At 46.0% G+C, this 21,565-nt stretch overlaps 2 protein-coding genes and 1 long non-coding RNA gene across 5 annotated transcripts; all 3 read right to left on the bottom strand.

Annotated features, from left to right (window-relative positions):
- Nucleotides 1-4,734: 4,734 nt before the first annotated feature.
- On the bottom strand, nt 4,735-9,238 carry LOC123081804 (uncharacterized). 3 transcript variants are annotated; one of them, XM_044504327.1, is made up of 5 exons: nt 8,586-9,238; nt 7,847-8,030; nt 6,969-7,764; nt 5,135-5,177; nt 4,736-4,813 (listed from the first exon to the last, which is right to left on the bottom strand). In XM_044504327.1, the coding sequence occupies exons 1-3, from the start codon at nt 8,942-8,944 to the stop codon at nt 6,970-6,972; spliced, it is 1,338 nt and encodes a 445-aa protein (XP_044360262.1). In that variant the 5' UTR covers nt 8,945-9,238; the 3' UTR covers nt 4,736-4,813; nt 5,135-5,177; nt 6,969. The 3 variants fall into 3 exon arrangements, with proteins under 3 accessions (XP_044360261.1, XP_044360262.1, XP_044360263.1); XM_044504326.1 differs by lacking the exon at nt 5,135-5,177 and having other exon boundaries at nt 4,735-4,813; XM_044504328.1 differs by lacking the exons at nt 6,969-7,764; nt 7,847-8,030; nt 8,586-9,238 and adding an exon at nt 5,389-6,316 and having other exon boundaries at nt 4,760-4,813.
- A 9,598-nt stretch (nt 9,239-18,836) lies between these two features.
- LOC123083740 (uncharacterized) lies at nt 18,837-20,676 on the bottom strand. Its single transcript, XM_044505686.1, has 4 exons — nt 19,749-20,676; nt 19,496-19,538; nt 19,229-19,298; nt 18,837-18,890 (listed from the first exon to the last, which is right to left on the bottom strand). The coding sequence occupies exons 1-4, from the start codon at nt 20,674-20,676 to the stop codon at nt 18,837-18,839; spliced, it is 1,095 nt and encodes a 364-aa protein (XP_044361621.1).
- LOC123085338 (uncharacterized) lies at nt 18,943-19,830 on the bottom strand. Its single transcript, XR_006439684.1, has 3 exons — nt 19,749-19,830; nt 19,496-19,538; nt 18,943-19,174 (listed from the first exon to the last, which is right to left on the bottom strand). It is a non-coding gene; the product is annotated as an uncharacterized lncRNA (long non-coding RNA).
- Nucleotides 20,677-21,565: the final 889 nt, after the last annotated feature.

The raw sequence follows: 21,565 nt of genomic DNA, 5'->3' as shown, positions 1-21,565 counted from the left end.
CATGCATGGGCACACGAATCGATGCCATGCAACATAGGGCGATCGACGTGCCCACCAGAAGACGACGATGATGATGGTGAATCCTCCAACAGCTCCAAACGAGCTCCACGTCCGGTTCCTGCACCATGGTTAGGTAACAGCAAAGGAGAGTATGCAACATCATCAAATTGGTCAGAAGCAACAGAGGATGAATGCAGGGATGGTGGTTCGATAGTGGACACAGGAAGGTTGGCAAAGGGAAAAACATGCTCATCAAACACGACGTCCCGAGATATATAGACACGATTAGTGGGAACATGAAGACATTTGTAACCTTTATGAAGAGAGCTATAGCCAAGAAAAACACACTTCTTAGAACGAAACTCAAGCTTGCGCTTGTTATATGGACGAAGATGCGGCCAGCAAGCACACCCAAATACCTTGAGAAAGGTATAATCAGGTTGTTCATTAAGGAGAACCTCAATGGGAGTCTTCATGTTTAAAACACGAGTAGGAGTACGGTTGATGAGAAAGCATGCAGTGGTGAAAGCATCACTCCAAAACCGAAACGGAACAGATGCATGGGCCAAAAGAGTAAGACCAGCTTCAACAATATGACGATGCTTACGTTCGACTGAACCATTCTGCTGATGTGTATGTGGACATGCTAAACGATGAGCTATCCCAAGCGACTGAAAGAAAGAGTTGAGGTTGCGATACTCGCCCCCCAGTCTGACTGGACATGAACATTTTGTGCTTGAGAAGACGTTCAACATGTTTTTGAAACTGAACAAAAATATCAAACACATCAGATTTGCGTTTAATAAGGTAAAGCCAGGTAAAGCGACTATAAGCATCAACGAAACTGATATAGTAATTATGACCACTGACAGAAGTCTGAGCAGGACCCCATACATCTGAAAACACAAGTTCTAAAGGATGTTTCACCTCACGACTGGACTCCGAAAAAGGAAGTTGATGACTCTTCCCCTGCTGACAAGCAGCACACACTGCTACATCTTTATGACTAGACAAACTAGGAAGCTCATGACGACGCAAAATATGACGGACAATAGGTGTGGCCGGGTGACCAAGACGAGCATGCCACTGTGACGGAGAGACCCGAACTCCACTGAAAACACGAGCGACACCAGGATGCTCCAGACGGTAGAGGCCCTGGCACAACCGCCCACTAAGAAGAATGTCCCTCGTGCCCCGATCCTTAATAAAAAGATCAAAAGGGTGAAATTCACAAAGCACATTATTATCACGTGTGAGTTTAGGAACTGAAAGAAGATTACGGGTCACAGATGGAACTCGAAGAACATTGCGAAGCTGAAGACTCCTATTGGCATGTCTAGTGAGAAGAGATGCTTGACCAATATGAGAGATGTGCATACCTGCTCCATTGGCGGTGTGGATCTTGTCGGAGCCATGATAGGGTTCACGAGTGTGAAGCTTCCCCATCTCGCTGGTTAGATGCTCTGTCGCCCCAGAGTCCATGTACCAGTGTGGATCGATGGAGTAGGACTGAGTGTGTCCCTGTTGCTTCTGCGGCGCGGGACGATCAGCCATGGTGACCTGACGGGCATTGTTGCGTGTATCTTTGTCGTCATTGCCAAGACCAAGGAAGCTTCGCTGGAAGCGCTTATGACACTTGGAGGCCCAGTGCCCATCGCGGCCACAAAGCTGACACACACGTGGACCGCCAGCCCCCGGTAAGGTCGCAGTAGGTGGGGGGGCCGAGGCGGGCGACGGTGGCATCCCCAAGGGAGACCGGGGTGATGAAGAAGAGCGGCCACCCTTGGTGGCGGCGTTGGCCGAGAGGGAGCCAGTGCCCCTGGTGCGGCGAGTCTCGACCCGTTGCTCAGTGAGAAGGAGCCGAGAGAAAACCTCGTGTGCCAGCATGGGTGTCGAGTTGCCCCGCTCGTTGATGATCTCGAATAAGGCATCATACTCCTCATCAAGACCATTGACAATAAACGAGTTGAACTCGGAGTCGGTGAGGGGCTGTCCAATGGAGGCCAATGTGTCGGCGAGGCCCTTGACCTTGTTGTAGAACTCAGTGGCAGTGGAGTCAAGCTTCTGACACTCTCCAAGCTGACGACGGAGTGCAGAGACACGAGCCTGGGACTGCGCTGCAAAGGTGCGCTCAAGGATGGTCCAGGCCTCATGAGACGTCTTCGCGAAGACAACAAGGCCGGCAACTGCCGGCGAGAGCGACCCCTGGATGGAGGAGAGGTTCGCCTGGTCCTGCCCCGTCCAGACGCGATGGGCCGGATTGTAGACCGGACCGTGCACGCTGTCTACCAGCGCGGGTGGGCAGGGAAGCGATCCGTCGACGTAGCCTAGCAGGTAGTGACTCCCCAAGAGCGGGAGAACCTGCGCACGCCAGAAGATGTAGTTGTCGGCGGAGAGCTTGATGGTGATGAGATGACCGAAGTGAAACGGCGGCGGCGAAGACAATCCCATCGAGGAGGCTGCCTGGGGTGCAAACACCATGGAGGCAGCCGGAGGCACCGAAGCCGATGCGGGAGGAGGCGGGACCGCAGCCAGGGCGGGCGCCGCAAAGCTCGCGGCCGGTGCGGACGCCGCAAGGCCCGTGGCTGGGGCGGACGCCGCCAACCCCGCCAGCGGGGCAGTGTGATCCGCTTGCGGCAGGAGCGGCGGGACGACGCCTGCGGAGTCCGCAGCGGACGGCGGCGCCGCGGTGTGGACCACGAGGTCACGCCCAAGCGAGGGCGCCGGCGGCGTGGAGAAGACGGAGCCGATGCTCCTTGTCCCGATCGGAGCCGGAACAGAGACGGCATCGAGCGGGAGTACCATGTAAGACAATAAGTTTTGGGGAACCAGCACAACCCTCTAGGGTGGCTTATCTCATTATATATAATGGTTGTGTTACAATATGTACCATATACGTACATAGATACAGAAGCTATACATAGTCTAACATCGCAACAATGAGAGAGTTAGAAGTGGATAAACATATATGAATTGGGAGGGAGATTTAAGACATTGCCTTCTCTTCTATTGCGGATTAACCTGCATTCTACACGTACATTTTCCCCATAAGAATGCACATGCCTGCCGGAGAGAGGAGAGAGGAAGACACAACAACGAAGCACAGAGCAAACCAATGGCAAATCTAGCGTGAGGCGTGGTAGAAGAGGGATGAAGGAATGATAAAAGTTAAGAGATAGTATCATGTGAGTTTATATTTTTATGTGCATTTATTTTTTACGGCAATCTTTATATTATGAAATTCGTAACTAGTAATATGATAATAATAAAAAGTGATTTTGAGATCCAGAAAGTGTTTAGACATGAGTTGAACCCTCAACTTATAAAATTGGTCACTTTGAACATAATGTGATTTTTGTTAGCGTGACATGTGACGTGAAATATTCAAAGGTCTAGACATCATTACAACTTCACATTTCCTTAAGTCCTAAATTTTGTAAACAAAGGTCCAAAATTTGGAAATAGTTAGATTTAAATTATATGGGGTGATTTTGAATATTTACAATTGGTAGCAAACATCAACAAGATTCAAACATTCAATTTAGTCACTTGGTTGCTGCAGACTAGCCGCCAGAGACTCTTGTGGTCTTGGGGGGATCCAAGTGCTTGTTCTCTGCTTTGAAGGGAAGGCGGATGGGATCCCCGGCGGCGGGGCGGACTTAGGCGCCGGCGAGACCAGCAGATGCGCCGGCGGCGGGACCAGGAGATGCGCTGGCGGCGGGGTGAGCAGAGGCGCTGGTGGAGGGGCTTCATGAGGTGCCGGCGCGCGCGTCCGTTTGGACTGCTGACCCATCTCCTTGATGTGCGTCGGCGACAGTTTTAGGGTTCGGGAGAGGTGGCGATTTGGGGAAATTTGGAAGGCTTGATTTGGCGCGAGGAAGCTATTTGGGGCGACGGCACGGGCTGATTTTTGCGCGCGAAGGAGGAAGGAGAAGCGCGGGAGGCGGGAGAGGCGCAGGGGATCGAGAGCGCCGGCTCTAGTGCTCGCCACGGGCTGCAAGCGGGCGCAAAGCTCTCGTATCTTGTGCCGCAGCCCGGCGCTTGACGAAGCGCCCGTTCGCTTCTCTCTCCCTCTTTCTCTCCCCTCCAGATGTGATTTGGCTGACGTGGAAGGGCTTATAGCCAGCTGAGTCAGCCTTATTATACTTGCTCTAAGTACATTCTTGATTTTTGGGGGTTCGGTCCGACCAACAACGGCTCCCGTTCAGCGGGCCACACAACGGGAAGGCACCTCGCCACGCCAGGATTTTCCCTCGGGCGTCGCCGCCGCAGACCGCAGCTATTAGAGCAAAGATAATAGCACAGCCGGCTGCTGGCTATATAGCAATGCCACGTCATCATAAAGCCTTCTCTCATATAGTAGTCTGACGTTTTGGCTGGCTATTAGCATGGCTCCATTTAATATGAAGTATTTATTGCTTGCAGGTGCATATGATCTGCTGTGATCTACAGTGAACAACATCTTTGTGGCCATTTCAAAGAGCATACATATACATGCCATCCATGCAACCAGGAAATAGGAAGACTGACTGGCATTTAGGCAACAAACATATGTCATACAGCATCATAGTACTCCAAACATGTCACACAGCATCATACTACTCCATAGCATCATGAGTAATTACTTAAGATTACATAAATCTTTAAGAAAGCATTCAGCAAACATAATAGATAACATCTCCGGCAAACAAGCCGTTCACGACCACAAGCAACAATCATAGTTTTGATCTGGATGATGACAAAAGTCATAAAGCATGGAGGGTACTTCGCTGGAAAGGAGCAACCACTCATTTGCATCAATAACCTTCAACCACTGTATGGAAAAGGAACCGGGTCAAGCTTAAAAATTTAGCCAATGCAAACTTACAGCATGTGACATCAAGAAGTAACACTGAGTAGTAATGCTGGAGAAAATCACTTCTATAAATCCTGTATAGCTACACAGGTTCAGTAAAAACAAATACTGTAACAATAGGAAGAGGAACAAGCTATAAAGAAGACTTCACTCTCTATACAAGCATGTTGGCGGATCAAATAAATTTCTTGAGCAATAATACATTCACACTGACTAAGCAATAGAGTACAGAACTATTTGATTAACGAAAAGAACAATTTAAGATCAGAGAAAGTATACCTATAAGTAACAGCTGCCGCAATCACCACATCACAGCTCACTCCTGAAATAAAAATGCATGTAACATATCAAGGTTACAGTAAAAAAAAGGAATATGAACATGCAGATATCAATATCCCACCATGATTAATTATGATGGCTGTTTTGAAACTTATGCAAGATATGCTCGACTAAATCACTTTTAAGTTGGGCATGCTGTGGACGAGCATGAATAGTAGATTTTCTACGCAACACATCTGCGAAACATAGATTACCACCAACATTCACTTCGGGAGGTAGAGCAAATGAAGCCCCCGGAATCTCATTCAAGTCAATATGAATTTTTGCCTGCTCTCTCTCATCTTCGATTATCATATTGTGGAGAATCACACAAGCCCTCATGATCCTTCCAACACTCTTTCTCTTCCATAGACGTGCAGGCCGACGGACAATGGTAAAACGGGACTGTAATACCCCAAAAGCGCGCTCGACATCTTTCCTTGCCCCTTCTTGCTTCTGGGCAAACAACTTGTGCTTCTCTATTTGGGGAAGTGGTATAGTCTTCATGAAGGCAGCCCATTCTGGGTATATACCATCAGCAAGGTAGTAACCTGTGGTATACTCATTCCCATTGACAGAAAATTGGACTTGAGGGGCTTCTCCTTTCAGTGCATCAAAAAACAGTGGGGATTGATTGAGCACATTCAGATCATTATTTGACCCAGCAACTCCAAAAAAAGCATGCCAAATACGAAGGTCCTGGGAAGCAACGGCTTCTAGGATCATCGTTGGTACTCCATAATCGCCGCGGGTGAATTGCCCCCTCCATGCAAGAGGACACTTCTCCCATCGCCAATGCATGCAATCAATACTTCCTAGCATTCCAGGGAAACCTCGAGACTCGTTAACCTGAAGAAGACGCTCAACATCCTCCCGTGTGGGGCGTCGCAAGTACTCCCCACCAAAAACCTGAATCACCCCCTTTGCAAACTTGTCCAAACACTCTAATGCAGTGCACTTCCCAATCTTCAAGTACTCATCAAGTGCGTCTGCAGGGGTGCCATAGGCTAGCATGCGCATGGCTGCTGTACACTTTTGCAATGGCGAGAGCCCTATTCTACCAGAACAATCTGCCCTATAAGTGAAATAGGGGGACCACTCACCTAGGGCATTCACAATGCAGAGGAAGAGACCTCTATTCATACGGAATCTTGTACGAAACATACTCTCGGGGTAGAGTGGATCTGCATCAAAGTAATCCTCCACCAGACGCTCGTGAGCACCTTCATGATCCCTCCGAATGACCTTCCTTGGACCGTATCGTCGCTGCAATGATCCATATCCGAGCCTAGCCTTGATTTTTATCATGAGCCTCTCAGCAAAGGAGTCTAGGACGTTTTGCTCAGCAACATAGGCTTCCATGATTTTGGATGGGGCTAGCTCATCAGAATCATATGTGTATGATGATGAATCGGACATGGTGGGTGAGGAAGATGGGTCGGTAGGCTTGGTAGGAAGATGAGAAGTAGAGGAAGGAAGATGGGTTTGGGTGGAAGAGTTTGAAGAGGAGATGGAGCATTATATGGATGTGTCTTGTTTACCTGGGCGTACAATTACTATGGACTGCATAGAAGTTAAGTGTAATTTGACTATTGACTACATGAGTTTTTCCACTCCATGGTTATCTGGAATGCATAGAAGTTAAGTATAATTTGACTATTGACTAGATGAGTTTTTCCACTATTGCATGGTTATCTGGACTGCATTGACTACAATGTAACTAGAGTACTGGACCATTGACTACAATTTAAGTACATGACCACTTTTAATTAAGACAACGGACAGTAGGAAATACCTTAGACCATTTTGCCAAATAGCTTCTCCCTTAAACACTTCAATGCCAACACATGCTCAGATCTCACATCTTCAGGCATCCCGGTTGTGTCTTGCATCACCAATGAGCGATATGTTTCTAGCATGACCGACTCTTTGTGATCTTTTGCCGCAAGGTGAGCAAGCTTCCGTGCTTCAAGATTCTCAGCAGAAACATGCCTTTGGGTCTCTAACATCTCTTTGCGGCCTTCATTTGCTGCATTCTGGGCATCTACAAACTTTTGAAGCCCATCTTCAAGATCTATTATACAAACTTCATCCTTTCTTTTTCGTTTCTGCTTCTCCTTAGCTTGCTTGCCACCCGGTGGACGTTCATCTTCATCATCATCATCATCTATAGTGGAATGCTTCCCTACTTCATCATCAACACTAAACTTCCTCTTGTCCGGCTCCAGATCTTCTAGGCGTTCCAAATATGCGTCCCATTTTGGTTCCTTTTTAAGAATCTCCCAGCAATGCTCAAACATAAACGGACCATCTTTTTTGTGATCTTCCTCATAAGTTTGCATTGCCCTCTTCTTTAAATCTGCATCAGATTCACCACTAGCATACAAAGCACTAGCCTCCTTATAACTCGCACAAAACCATGCAACCCTTTTCTTAATTCTCCCAAAGCGATCTTTCACTTGCTTGACTAGTCGTTCCCTGTTTTTTGGGGTGGTACTATTGTAGACAGCAGTAACATCTTTCCAATATTGTTCATTCTTCCTGTAGTTTGATTGGATTGGGTCATTGGAATTATTCAACCAAGCACTGACCTACAATATTATCAGAAGGGGTTAATTGAATTTGCTAGTAATGAAACACATGGAGCCAGCATGAATGCAAAAAGAGACATACCAATCGAAGATCTTCTTGTTTTGTCCATAGCAAGCGTTTTTCGGTCCTTCCACAATCACCACCATTTGTGTCATCGCCAGCATTGACTGGTTGCGGTGAACTCCCATTGTGCATAGGTTGTGTGGGGCCTGCCGTGTTCTGAAAGTAACTAAGGTAACCACCAGGTGGGTGAGAATCCACTCCCCTGCTCAACGACATAAAGAAACGAAGAGCGATCAGCACCGAACTACATGCAAGTATATACTCAAATTTGTAAAATCTGAATACAATACATTTGAGATGCATACTAGTTGATCACAGCAACTATTTAAAGGAAAAATAATCTGAATTGATCACAACAACTATTTAAAAGAAAAATCTGAATTGATCACAACAAGTATTTAAAGGAAAAAACTGAATTGATCACAGCAACTATTTAAAGGAAAAATAGTTTATGCAGTCATATATCATACACACTATCATGTGGAAACTGAAAAGTTACACTACACTGCAATCCAAGATTCAGCAAACGAGAAGTCACGTGCTCCTGTACATCAAAGAAAGATCATCTAGCAGAAGAAACTTTTCTTTTTCTATCATTACTAAGCTACTAAAAATGAACTCTGAAAATAGACAGTAGAGTAGTAGATAGATTTATGATGTTGTATCATCTAACTAGCATATCATACAACTGTGTCAGCATCTCTAAGAAATGACACCACGATTCAGAGTTGAGATAAGCAATGGAGAAAATTCATACCATACTTGTGGATCAGAGTAGTCCATATTGCCAGCCATGTACCAAGGTGATGTAGAGTCACCGATGCAGGCAGGCGGTGCCCAACAAGGACCTTGAGCCGTAGGACCCGATTCACTTGCTTGCTGCAGACTAGCCGCCAGAGACTCTTGTGGTCTTGGGGGGATCCAAGTGCTTGTTCTCTGCTTTGAAGGGAAGGCGGATGGGATCCCCGGCGGCGGGGCGGACTTAGGCGCCGGCGAGACCAGCAGATGCGCCGGCGGCGGGACCAGGAGATGCGCTGGCGGCGGGGTGAGCAGAGGCGCTGGTGGAGGGGCTTCACGAGGTGCCGGCGCGCGCGTCCGTTTGGACTGCTGACCCATCTCCTTGATGTGTGTCGGCGACAGTTCTAGGGTTCGGGAGAGGTGGCGATTTGGGGAAATTTGGAAGGCTTGATTTGGCGCGAGGAAGCTATTTGGGGCGACGGCACGGGCTGATTTTTGCGCGCGAAGGAGGAAGGAGAAGCGCGGGAGGCGGGAGAGGCGCAGGGGATCGAGAGCGCCGGCTCTAGCGCTCGCCACGGGCTGCAAGCGGGCGCAAAGCTCTCGTATCTTGTGCCGCAGCCCGGCGCTTGACGAAGCGCCCGTTCGCTTCTCTCTCCCTCTTTCTCTCCCCTCCAGATGTGATTTGGCTGAGGTGGAAGGGCTTATAGCCAGCTGAGTCAGCCTTATTATACTTGCTCTAAGTACATTCTTGATTTTTGGGGGTTCGGTCCGACCAACAACGGCTCACGTTTAGCGGGCCACACAACGGGAAGGCACCTCGCCACGCCAGGATTTTCCCTCGGGCGTCGCCGCCGCAGACCGCAGCTATTAGAGCAAAGATAATAGCACAGCCGGCTGCTGGCTATATAGCAATGCCATGTCATCATAAAGCCTTCTCTCATATAGTAGTCTGGCGTTTTGGCTGGCTATTAGCATGGCTCCATTTAATATGAAGTATTTATTGCTTGCAGGTGCATATGATCTGCTGTGATCTACAGGAAACAACATCTTTGTGGCCATTTCAAAGAGCATACATATACATGCCATCCATGCAACCAGGAAATAGGAAGACTGACTGGCATTTAGGCAACAAACATATGTCATACAGCATCATAGTACTCCAAACATGTCACACAGCATCATACTACTCCATAGCATCATGAGTAATTACTTAAGATTACATAAGTCTTTAAGTAAGCATTCAGCAAACATAATAGATAACATCTCCGGCAAACAAGCCGTTCACAACCACAAGCAACAATCATAGTTTTGATCTGGACGATGACAAAAGTCATAAAGCATGGAGGGTACTTCGCTGGAAAGGAGCAACCACTCATTTGCATCAATAACTTTCAACCACTGTATGGAAAAGGAACCGGATCAAGCTTAAAAATTTAGCCAATGCAAACTTACAGCATGTGACATCAAGAAGTAACACTGAGTAGTAATGCTAGAGAAAATCACTTCTATAAATCCTGTATAGCTACACAGGTTCAGTACAAACAAATACTGTAACAATAGGAAGAGGAACAAGCTATAAAGAAGATCTCACTCTCTATACAAGCATGTTGGCAGATCAAATAAATTTCTTGAGCAATAATACATTCACACTGACTAAACTATAGAGTACAGAACTATTTGGTTAACGAAAAGAACAATTTAAGATCAGAGAAAGTATACCTATAAGTAACAGCTGCCGCAATCACCACATCACAGCTCACTCCTGAAATAAAAATGCATGTAACATATCAAGGTTACAGTAAAAAAAGGAATATGAACATGCAGATATCAATATCCCACCATGATTAATTATGATGGCTGTTTTGAAACTTATGCCAGATATGCTCGACTAAATCACTTTTAAGTTGGGCATGTTGTGGACGAGCACGAATAGTAGCTTTTCTACGCAACACATCTGCGAAACATAGATTACCACCAACATTCACTTCAGGAGGTAGAGCAAATGAAGCCCCCGGAATCTCATTCAAGTCAATATGAATTTTTGTCTGCTCTCTCTCATCTTCGATTATCATATTGTGGAGAATCACACAAGCCCTCATGATCCTTCCAACACTCTTTCTCTTCCATAGACATGCAGGCCGACGGACAATGGTAAAACTGTTGGAAATATGCCCTAGAGGCAATAATAAAAGCATTATTATTATATTTCCTTGTTCATGATAATTGTCTTTATTCATGCTATAATTGTGTTATCCGGAAATCGTAATACATGTGTGAATAATAGACACCAACATGTCCCTAGTAAGCCTCTAGTTGACTAGCTCGTTGATCAACAGATAGTCATGGTTTCCTGACTATGGACATTGGATGTCATTGATAACGAGATCACATCATTAGGAGAATGATGTGATGGACAAGACCCAATCCTAAACATAGCACAAGATCGTATAGTTCGTTTGCTAGGGTTTTTCCAATGTCAAGTATCCTTTCCTTAGACCATGAGATCGTGTAACTCCCGGATACCGTAGGAGTGCTTTGGGTGTACCAAACGTCACAACGTAACTGGGTGACTATAAAGGTATACTACGGGTATCTCCGAAAGTGTCTGTTGGGTTGACACGGATTAAGACTGGGATTTGTCACTCCGTATGACGGAGAGGTATCACTGGGCCCACTCGGTAATGCATCATCATAATGAGCTCAAAGTGACCAAGTGTTTGGTCACGGGATCATGCATTATGGTACGAGTAAAGTGACTTGCCGGTAACGAGATTGAACGAGGTATTGGGATACCAACGATCGAATCTCGGGCAAGTAGCATATCGATTGACAAAGGGAATTGTATACGGGGTTGCTTGAATCCTCGACATCGTGGTTCATCCGATGAGATCATCGAGGAGCATGTGGGAGCCAACATGGGTATCCAGATCCCGCTGTTGGTTATTGACCAGAGAGCAATCTCGGTCATGTCTACATGTCTCCCGAACCCGTAGGGTCTACACACTTAACGTTTGGTGACGCTAGGGTTGTAGGGATATGTATATGCAGTAACCCGAATGTTGTTCGGAGTCCCGGATGAGATCCCGGACGTCACGAGGAGTTCCGAAATGGTCCGGAGGTAAAGAATTATATATAGGAAGTGCTATTTCGGGCATCGGGACAAGTTTCGGGGTCACCGGTATTGTACCTGGACCACCGGCAGGGTCCCGGGGGTCCACCGGGTGGGGCCACATATCCCGGAGGGCCCCATGGGCTGAAGTGGGAAGGGTTCCAGCCCAAAGTGGGCTGGGGCGCCACTTCCCCCTAGGGCCCATGCGCCTAGGGTGGGGGAAACCCTAAAGGAAGGGTCCTAGGAGGGGAAGGCACCTCCTAGGTGCCTTGGGGAGGAGGGATTCCTCCCCTTGGCCGCACCCCCCTAGGAGATTAGATCTCCTAGGGCCGGCGCCCCCCTGGCCCTCCTATATATAGTGGGGAGATGGAGGACTTCTTACCTTTGCCTTTGGTGCCTCCCTCTCCCTCTCCAACACATCCTCCTCCTCCATAGTGCTTGGCGAAGCCCTGCCGAAGTACTACAGCTCCATCACCACCACGCCGTCGTGCTGCTGCTGGAGCCATCTCCCTCAACCTCTCCTTCCCCCTTGCTGGATCAAGAAAAAGGAGACGTTACGCTAACCGTACGTGTGTTGAACACGGAGGTGTCGTCCGTTCGGCGCTAGGATCTCCGGTGATTTGGATCACGTCGAGTACGCCTTCCTCATCCCCGTTCTTTGAACGCTTCCGCGCGTGATCTACAAAGGTATGTAGATGCAATCCGATTACTCGTTGCTAGATGAACTCCTAGATGGATCTTGGTGAAACCGTAGGAAATTTTTTGTTTTCTGCAACGTTCCCCAACAGTGGCATCATGAGCTAGGTCTATGCGTAGTTCTCTTGCACGAGTAGAACACAATTTGTTGTGGGCGTTGATGTTGTCAACTTTCTTGCCGCTACTAGTCTTATATTGCTTCAACGGTATTATGGGATGAAGCGGCCCGGACCAACCTTACATGTACGCTTACGTGAGACCAGTTCCACCGACTAACATGCACTAGTTGCATAAGGTGGCTGGCGGGTGTCTGTCTCTCCCACTTTAGTTGGAGAGGATTCGATGAAAAGGGTCCTTATGAAGGGTAAATAGAAGTTGACAAATCATGTTGTGGCTTTCACGTAGGTAAGAAAACGTTCTTGCTAGAACCCTACTTCAGCCACGTAAAACTTGCAACAACAATTAGAGGACATCTAACTTGTTTTTGCAGCAAGTGCTTTGTGATATGATATGGCCAAAGTTGTGATGAATGATGAATGATCTATATGTGATGTATGAGATGTTCATGCTATTGTAATAGGAATCACGACTTGCATGTCGATGAGTATGACAACCGGCAGGAGCCATAGGAGTTGTCTATATTTTTTGTATGACCTGCGTGTCATTGAGAAACGCATGTAAATTACTTTACTTTATTGCTAAACGCGTTAGCCATAGTAGTAGAAGTAATAGTTGGCGAGCAACTTCATGGAGACACGATGATGGAGATCATGATGATGGAGATCATGGTGTCATGCCGGTGACAAGATGATCATGGATCCCCAAGATGGAGATCAAAGGAGCTATGTGATATTGGCCATATCATGTCACTATTATTATTTGATTGCATGAGATGTTTATCATGTTTTTGCATCTTGTTTACTTAGAACGACGGTAGTAAATAAGATGATCCCTCATAATAATTTCAAGAAAGTGTTCCCCCTAACTGTGCACCGTTGCGATAGTTCGTTGTTTCGAAGCACCACGTGATGATCGGGTGTTAGATTCTAACATTCACATACAACGGGTGTAAGACAGATTTACACATGCAAACACTTAGGTTGACTTGACGAGCCTAGCATGTACAGACATGGCCTCGAAACACAGAAGACCGAAAGGTCGAGCATGAGTCGTATAGAAGATACGATCAACATGAATATGTTCACCGATGTTGACTAGTCCGGACACGGCCTAGTTAACTCGGATCATGTTATACTTAGATTACAGGAGGGATGTCTATCTTAGTGGGAGTTCATTGAAGAATTTGATTAGATGAACTTAATTATCATGAACTTAGTCTAAATATTTTACAATATGTCTTGTAGATCAAATGGCCAACGTAGTCCTCAACTTCAACGCGTTCCTAGAGAAAACCAAGCTGAAAGACGATGGCAGCAACTACACGGACTGGGTCCGGAACCTGAGGATCATCCTCATAGCTGCCAAGAAAGATTATGTCCTACAAGCACCGCTAGGTGACGCACCTGTTCTCCCTGCAGAACAAGACGTTATGAACGCTTGGCAGGCACGTACCGATGACTACTCCCTCGTTCAGTGCGGCATGCTTTACAGCTTAGAGCCGGGGCTCCAAAAGCGTTTTGAGAGACACGGAGCATATGAGATGTTCGAGGAGCTGAAAATGGTTTTCCAAGCTCATGCCCGGGTCGAGGGATATCAAGTCTCCGACAAGTTCTTCAGATGTAAGATGGAGGAAAACAGTTCTGTCAGTGAGCACATACTCACTATGTCTGGGTTGCATAACCGCTTGACTCAGCTGGGAGTTAATCTCCCGGATGACGCGGTCATTGATAGAATCCTTCAGTCGCTTCCACCGAGCTACAAGAGCTTTGTGATGAACTTCAATATGCAGGGGATGGAAAAGACCATTCCTGAATTATTTGCAATGTTGAAATCAGCAGAGGTAGAAGTCAAAAAGGAACATCAAGTGTTGATGGTGAATAAAACCACTAAGTTTAAGAAGGGAAAGGGTAAGAAAGCCTTCAAGAAGGACGGCAAGGGAGTTGCCGCGCCCGGCAAGCAAGCTGCCGGGAAGAAGCCAAAGAATGGACCCAAGCCCGAGACTGAGTGCTTTTATTGTAAGGAAAGTGGTCACTGGAAGCGGAGCTGCCCCAAATACTTAGCGGACAAGAAGGCCGGCAAAACAAAAGGTGTATGTGATATACATGTAATTGATGTGTACCTTACCAGTACTCGTAGTAGCTCCTGGGTATTTGATACCGGTGCGGTTGCTCACATTTGTAACTCAAAACAGGAGCTGCGGAATAAGCAGAGACTGGCAAAGGACGAGGTGACGATGCGCGTCGGGAATGGTTCCAAGGTCAATGTGATCGCCGTCGGCACGCTGCCTCTTCATTTACCTTCGGGATTAGTTTTAAACCTTAATAATTGTTATTTAGTGCCAGCTTTGAGCATGAACATTGTATCAGGATCTCGTTTAATTCGAGATGGCTACTCATTTAAATCCGAGAATAATGGTTGTTCTATTTACATGAGAGATATGTTTTATGGTCATGCTCCGATGGTGAATGGTTTATTTCTAATGAATCTCGAGCGTAATGCTACACATGTTCATAGTGTGAGTACCAAAAGATGTAAGATTGGTAATGATAGTCCCACATACTTGTGGCACTGCCGCCTTGGTCACATAGGTGTCAAACGCATGAAGAAGCTCCATGCTGATGGACTTTTAGAGTCTCTTGATTACGAATCATTTGACACGTGCGTACCATGCCTCATGGGTAAAATGACCAAGACTCCGTTCTCAGGAACAATGGAGCGAGCAACCAACTTATTGGAAATCATACATAGTGATGTGTGCGGTCCAATGAGTGTTGAGGCTCGCGGTGGCTATCGTTATGTTCTCACTCTCACTGATGACTTGAGTAGATATGGGTATATCTATTTAATGAAACACAAGTCTGAGACCTTTGAAAAGTTCAAGGAATTTCAGAGTGAGGTTGAGAATCAATGTGACAGGAAAATCAAGTTCCTGCGATCAGATCGTGGAGGAGAATACTTGAGTCACGAGTTTGGCAGACACTTAAGAAAATGTGGAATAGTTTCACAACTCACGCCGCCTGGAACACCTCAGCGTAATGGTGTGTCCGAACATCGTAATCACACTCTATTAGATATGGTGCGATCTATGATGTCTCTTGCCGATTTACCGCTATCTTTTTGGGGATATGCTTTAGAGACTGCCGCATTCACTTTAAATAGGGCTCCGTCGAAATCCGTTGAGACGACACCGTATGAATTATGGTTTGGGAAGAAACCTAAGCTGTCGTTTCTAAAAGTTTGGGGATGCGATGCTTATGTCAAGAAACTTCAACCTGAAAAGCTCGAACCCAAGTCGGAAAAATGCGTCTTCATAGGATACCCTAAAGAAACTATTGGGTATACCTTCTACCTCAGATCCGAAGGCAAGATCTTTGTTGCCAAGAATGGATCCTTTCTAGAGAAAGAGTTTCTCTCGAAAGAAGTAAGTGGGAGGAAAGTAGAACTTGATGAAGTATTACCTCTTGAACCGGAAAATGGCGCAACTCAAGAAAATGTTCCTGAGGTGCCTGCACCGACTAGAGAGGAAGTTAATGATGATGATCAAGATACTTCTGATCAAGCTCCTACTGAAATTCGAAGGTCCACAAGGACACGTTCCGCACCAGAGTGGTACGGCAACCCTGTCTTGGAAATCATGTTGTTGGACAACAGTGAACCTTCGAACTATGAAGAAGCGATGGCGGACCCGGATTCCGACAAATGGCTGGAAGCCATGAAATCCGAGATAGGATCCATGTATGAAAACGAAGTATGGACTTTGACTGACTTGCCTGTTGAGCGGCGAGCCATAGAAAATAAATAGATCTTTAAGAAGAAGACAGACGCGGATGGTAATGTGACCATCTATAAAGCTCGGCTTGTCGCTAAGGGTTATCGACAAGTTCAAGGGGTTGACTACGATGAGACTTTCTCACCAGTAGCGAAGCTAAAGTCCGTCCGAATCATGTTAGCTATTACCGCATTCTACGATTATGAGATATGGCAAATGGACGTCAAAACGGCATTCCTTAATGGTTTCCTTAAGGAAGAATTGTATATGATGCAGCCGGAAGGTTTTGTCAATCCTAAGAATGCTGACAAGGTGTGCAAGCTCCAACGCTCGATTTATGGGCTAGTGCAAGCAACTCGGAGTTGGAACATTCGCTTTGATGAGATGATCAAAGCATTTGGGTTTACGCAGACTTATGGAGAAGCCTGTGTTTACAAGAAAGTGAGTGGGAGCTCTGTAGCATTTCTCATATTATATGTAGATGACATACTTTTGATGGGAAATGATATAGAACTCTTGGACATCATAAAGGCCTACTTGAATAAGAGTTTTTCAATGAAGGACCTTGGAGAAGCTGCTTATATATTAGGCACCAAGATCTACAGAGATAGATCAAGACGCCTCATAGGTCTTTCACAAAGCACATACCTTGATAAGATATTGAAGAAGTTCAATATGGATCAGTCTAAGAAGGGGTTCTTACCTGTGTTACAAGGTGTGAAATTGAGCTCAGCTCAATGTCCGACCACGGCAGAAGATATAGAAGAGATGAGTGTCATCCCCTATGCCTCAGCCATAGGTTCTATTATGTATGCCATGTTGTGTACCAGACCTGATGTAAACCTTGCCGTAAGTTTGGTAGGAAGGTACCAAAGTAATCCCGGCAAGGAACACTAGACAGCGGTCAAGAATATCCTGAAGTACCTGAAAAGGACTAAGGAAATGTTTCTCGTTTATGGAGGTGACGAAGAGCTCGTCATAAAGGGTTACGTCGATGCTAGCTTCAACACAGATATGGATGACTCAAAGTCACAAACCGGATACGTCTATATTTTGAATGGTGGGGCAGTAAGCTGGTGCAGTTGCAAGCAGAGCGTCGTGGCGGGATCTACATGTGAAGCGGAGTACATGGCTGCCTCGAAAGCAGCACATGAAGCAATTTGGATGAAGGAGTTCATCACCGACCTAGGAGTCATACCCAATGCGTCGGGGCCGATTAAGCTCTTCTGTGACAACACTGGAGCTATTGCACTTGCCAAGGAGCCCAGGTTTCACAAGAAGACAAGGCACATCAAGCGTCGCTTCAACTCCATTCGTGAAAATGTTCAAGATGGAGACATAGATATTTGTAAAGTACATACGGACCTGAATGTAGCAGATCCGTTGACTAAACCTATCCCTAGAGCAAAACATGATCAACACCAGAATTCCATGGGTGTTCGATTCATCACAATGTAACTAGATTATTGACTCTAGTGCAAGTGGGAGACTGTTGGAAATATGCCCTAGAGGCAATAATAAAAGCATTATTATATTTCCTTGTTCATGATAATTGTCTTTATTCATGCTATAATTGTGTTATCCGGAAATCGTAATACATGTGTGAATAATAGACACCAACATGTCCCTAGTAAGCCTCTAGTTGACTAGCTCGTTGATCAACAGATAGTCATGGTTTCCTGACTATGGACATTGGATGTCATTGATAACGAGATCACATCATTAGGAGAATGATGTGATGGACAAGACTCAATCCTAAACATATAAAGACCCAATCATTAGGAAAATGATGTGAAGGGACCAGGAGATGCGCTGGCGGCGGGGTGAGCAGAGGCGCTGGTGGAGGGGCTTCATGAGGTGCCGGCGCGCGCGTCCGTTTGGACTGCTGACCCATCTCCTTGATGTGCATCAGCGACAGTTCTAGGGTTTGGGAGAGGTGGCGATTTGAGGAAATTTGGAAGGCTTGATTTGGCGCGAGGAAGCTATTTGGGGCGACGGCACGGGCTGATTTTTGCGCGCGAAGGAGGAAGGAGAAGCGCGGGAGGCGGGAAAGGCGCAGGGGATCGAGAGCGCCGGCTCTAGCGCTCGCCATGGGCTGCAAGCGGGCGCAAAGCTCTCGTATCTTGTGCCGCAGCCCGGCGCTTGACGAAGCGCCCATTCACTTCTCTCTCCCTCTTTCTCTCCCCTCCAGATGTGATTTGGCTGACGTGGAAGGGCTTATAGCCAGCTGAGTCAGCCTTATTATACTTGCTCTAAGTACATTCTTGATTTTTGGGGGTTCGGTCCGACCAACAACGGCTCCTGTTCAGCGGGCCACACAACGGGAAGGCACCTCGCCATGCCAGGATTTTCCCTCGGGCGTCGCCGCCGCAGACCGCAGCTATTAGAGCAAAGATAATAGCACAGCCGGTTGCTGGCTATATAGCAATGTCACGTCATCATAAAGCCTTCTCTCATATAGTAGTCTGGCGTTTTGGCAGGCTATTAGCATGGCTCCATTTAATATGAAGTATTTATTGCTTGCAGGTGCATATGATCTGCTGTGATCTACAGTGAACAACATTTTTGTGGCCATTTCAAAGAGCATACATATACATGCCATCCATGCAACCAGGAAATAGGAAGACTGACTGGCATTTAGGCAACAAACATATGTCATACAGCATCATAGTACTCAAAACATGTCACACAGCATCATACTACTCCATAGCATCATGAGTAATTACTTAAGATTACATAAGTCTTTAAGAAAGCATTCAGCAAACATAATAGATAACATCTCCGGCAAACAAGCCGTTCACGACCACAAGCAACAATCATAGTTTTGATCTGGACGATGACAAAAGTCATAAAGCATGGAGGGTACTTCGCTGGAAAGGAGCAACCACTCATTTGCATCAATAACCTTCAACCACTGTATGGAAAAGGAACCGGGTCAAGCTTAAAAATTTAGCCAATGCAAACTTACAGCATGTGACATCAAGAAGTAACACTGAGTAGTAATGCTGGAGAAAATCACTTCTATAAATCCTGTATAGCTACACAGGTTCAGTAAAAACAAATACTGTAACAATAGGAAGAGGAACAAGCTATAAAGAAGACCTCACTCTCTATACAAGCATGTTGGCAGATCAAATAAATTTCTTGAGCAATAATACATTCACACTGACTAAACTATAGAGTACAGAACTATTTGGTTAACGAAAAGAACAATTTAAGATCAGAGAAAGTATACCTATAAGTAACAGCTGCCGCAATCACCACATCACAGCTCACTCCTGAAATAAAAATGCATGTAACATATCAAGGTTACAGTAAAAAAAGGAATATGAACATGCAGATATCAATATCCCACCATGATTAACTATGATGGTTGTTTTGAAACTTATGCAAGATATGCTCGACTAAATCACTTTTAAGTTGGGCATGCTGTGGACGAGCACGAATAGTAGCTTTTCTACGCAACACATCTGCGAAACATAGATTACCACCAACATTCACTTCGGGAGGTAGAGCAAATGAAGCCCCCGGAATCTCATTCAAGTCAATATGAATTTTTTCCTGCTCTCTCTCATCTTCGATTATCATATTGCGGAGAATCACACAAGCCCTCATGATCCTTCCAACACTCTTTCTCTTCCATAGACGTGCAGGCCGACAGACAATGGTAAAACGGGACTGTAATACCCCAAAAGCGCGCTCGACATCTTTCCTTGCCCCTTCTTGCTTCTGGGCAAACAACTTGTGCTTCTCTATTTGGGGAAGTGGTATGGTCTTCATGAAGGCAGCCCATTCTGGGTATATACCATCAGCAAGGTAGTAACCTGTGGTATACTCATTCCCATTGACAGAAAATTGGACTTGAGGGGCTTCTCCTTTCAGTGCATCAAAAAACAGTGGGGATTGATTGAGCACATTCAGATCATTATTTGACCCAGCAACTCCAAAAAAAGCATGCCAAATACGAAGGTCCTGGGAAGCAACGGCTTCTAGGATCATCGTTGGTACTCCATAATCGCCGCGGGTGAATTGCCCCCTCCATGCAAGAGGACACTTCTCCCATCGCCAATGCATGCAATCAATACTTCCTAGCATTCCAGGGAAACCTCGAGACTCGTTAACCTGAAGAAGACGCTCAACATCCTCCCGTGTGGGGCGTCGCAAGTACTCCCCACCAAAAACCTGAATTACCCCCTTTGCAAACTTGTCCAAACACTCTAATGCAGTGCACTTCCCAATCTTCAAGTACTCATCAAGTGCGTCTGCAAGGGTGCCATAGGCTAGCATGCGCATGGCTGCTGTACACTTTTGCAATGGCGAGAGCCCTATTCTACCAGAACAATCTGCCCTATAAGTGAAATAGGGGGACCACTCACCTAGGGCATTCACAATGCAGAGGAAGAGACCTCTATTCATACGGAATCTTGTACGAAACATACTCTCGAGGTAGAGTGGATCTGCAGCAAAGTAATCCTCCACCAGACGCTCGTGAGCACCTTCATGATCCCTCCGAATGACCTTCCTTGGACCGTATCGTCGCTGCAATGATCCATATCCGAGCCTAGGCTTGATTTTTATCATGAGCCTCTCAACAAAGGAGTCTAGGATGTTTTGCTCAGCAACATAGGCTTCCATGATTTTGGATGGGGCTAGCTCATCAGAATCATCTGTGTATGATGATGAATCGGACATGGTGGGTGAGGAAGATGGGTCGGTAGGCTTGGTAGGAAGATGAGAAGTAGCGGAAGGAAGATGGGTTTGGGTGGAAGAGTTTGAAGTGGAGATGGAGCATTATATGGATGTGTCTTGTTTACCTGGGCGTATAATTACTATGGACTGCATAGAAGTTAAGTGTAATTTGACTATTGACTACATGAGTTTTTCCACTCCATGTTTATCTGGAATGCATAGAAGTTAAGTATAATTTGACTATTGACTAGATGAGTTTTTCCACTATTGCATGGTTATCTGGACTGCATTGACTACTATGTAACTAGAGTACTGGACCATTGACTACAATTTAAGTACATGACCACTTTTAATTAAGACAACGGACAGTAGGAAATACCTTAGACCATTTTGCCAAATAGCTTCTCCCTTAAACACTTCAATGCCAACACATGCTAAGATCTCACATCTTCAGGCATCCCGGTTGTGTCTTGCATCACCAATGAGCGATATGTTTCTAGCATGACCGACTCTTTGTGATCTTTTGCCGCAAGGTGAGCAAGCTTCCGTGCTTCAAGATTCTCAGCAGAAACACGCCTTTGGGTCTCTAACATCTCTTTGCGGCCTTCATTTGCTG

The sequence above is a fragment of the Triticum aestivum genome, chromosome 4A (genome assembly GCF_018294505.1).
Source record: "Triticum aestivum cultivar Chinese Spring chromosome 4A, IWGSC CS RefSeq v2.1, whole genome shotgun sequence".
NCBI lineage: Eukaryota > Viridiplantae > Streptophyta > Magnoliopsida > Poales > Poaceae > Triticum > Triticum aestivum.
The sequence above is the reverse complement of the archived record's forward strand: the minus strand, read 5'-3'. Positions and strand labels throughout refer to the sequence as shown.

Excerpts from the sequence above, each read along its gene's own strand:
- LOC123081804 (XM_044504326.1), bottom strand. The coding sequence starts at position 8,944 with ATGGGTCAGCAGTCCAAACGGACGCGCGCGCCGGCACCTCGTGAAGCC. Across the intron at positions 8,031-8,585 it reads TACTCTGATCCACAAGTATG|GGGAGTGGATTCTCACCCAC; the intron begins GTATGAATTTTC and ends GTCGTTGAGCAG. Across the intron at positions 7,765-7,846 it reads AACAAGAAGATCTTCGATTG|GTCAGTGCTTGGTTGAATAA; the intron begins GTATGTCTCTTT and ends ATAATATTGTAG.
- LOC123083740 (XM_044505686.1), bottom strand. The coding sequence starts at position 20,676 with ATGAATAGAGGTCTCTTCCTCTGCATTGTGAATGCCCTAGGTGAGTGG. Across the intron at positions 19,539-19,748 it reads TCCCGAAGTGAATGTTGGTG|GAGTGAGCTGTGATGTGGTG; the intron begins GTAATCTATGTT and ends TTTTTATTTCAG. Across the intron at positions 19,299-19,495 it reads GCGGCAGCTGTTACTTATAG|CTATACAGGATTTATAGAAG; the intron begins GTATACTTTCTC and ends GAACCTGTGTAG.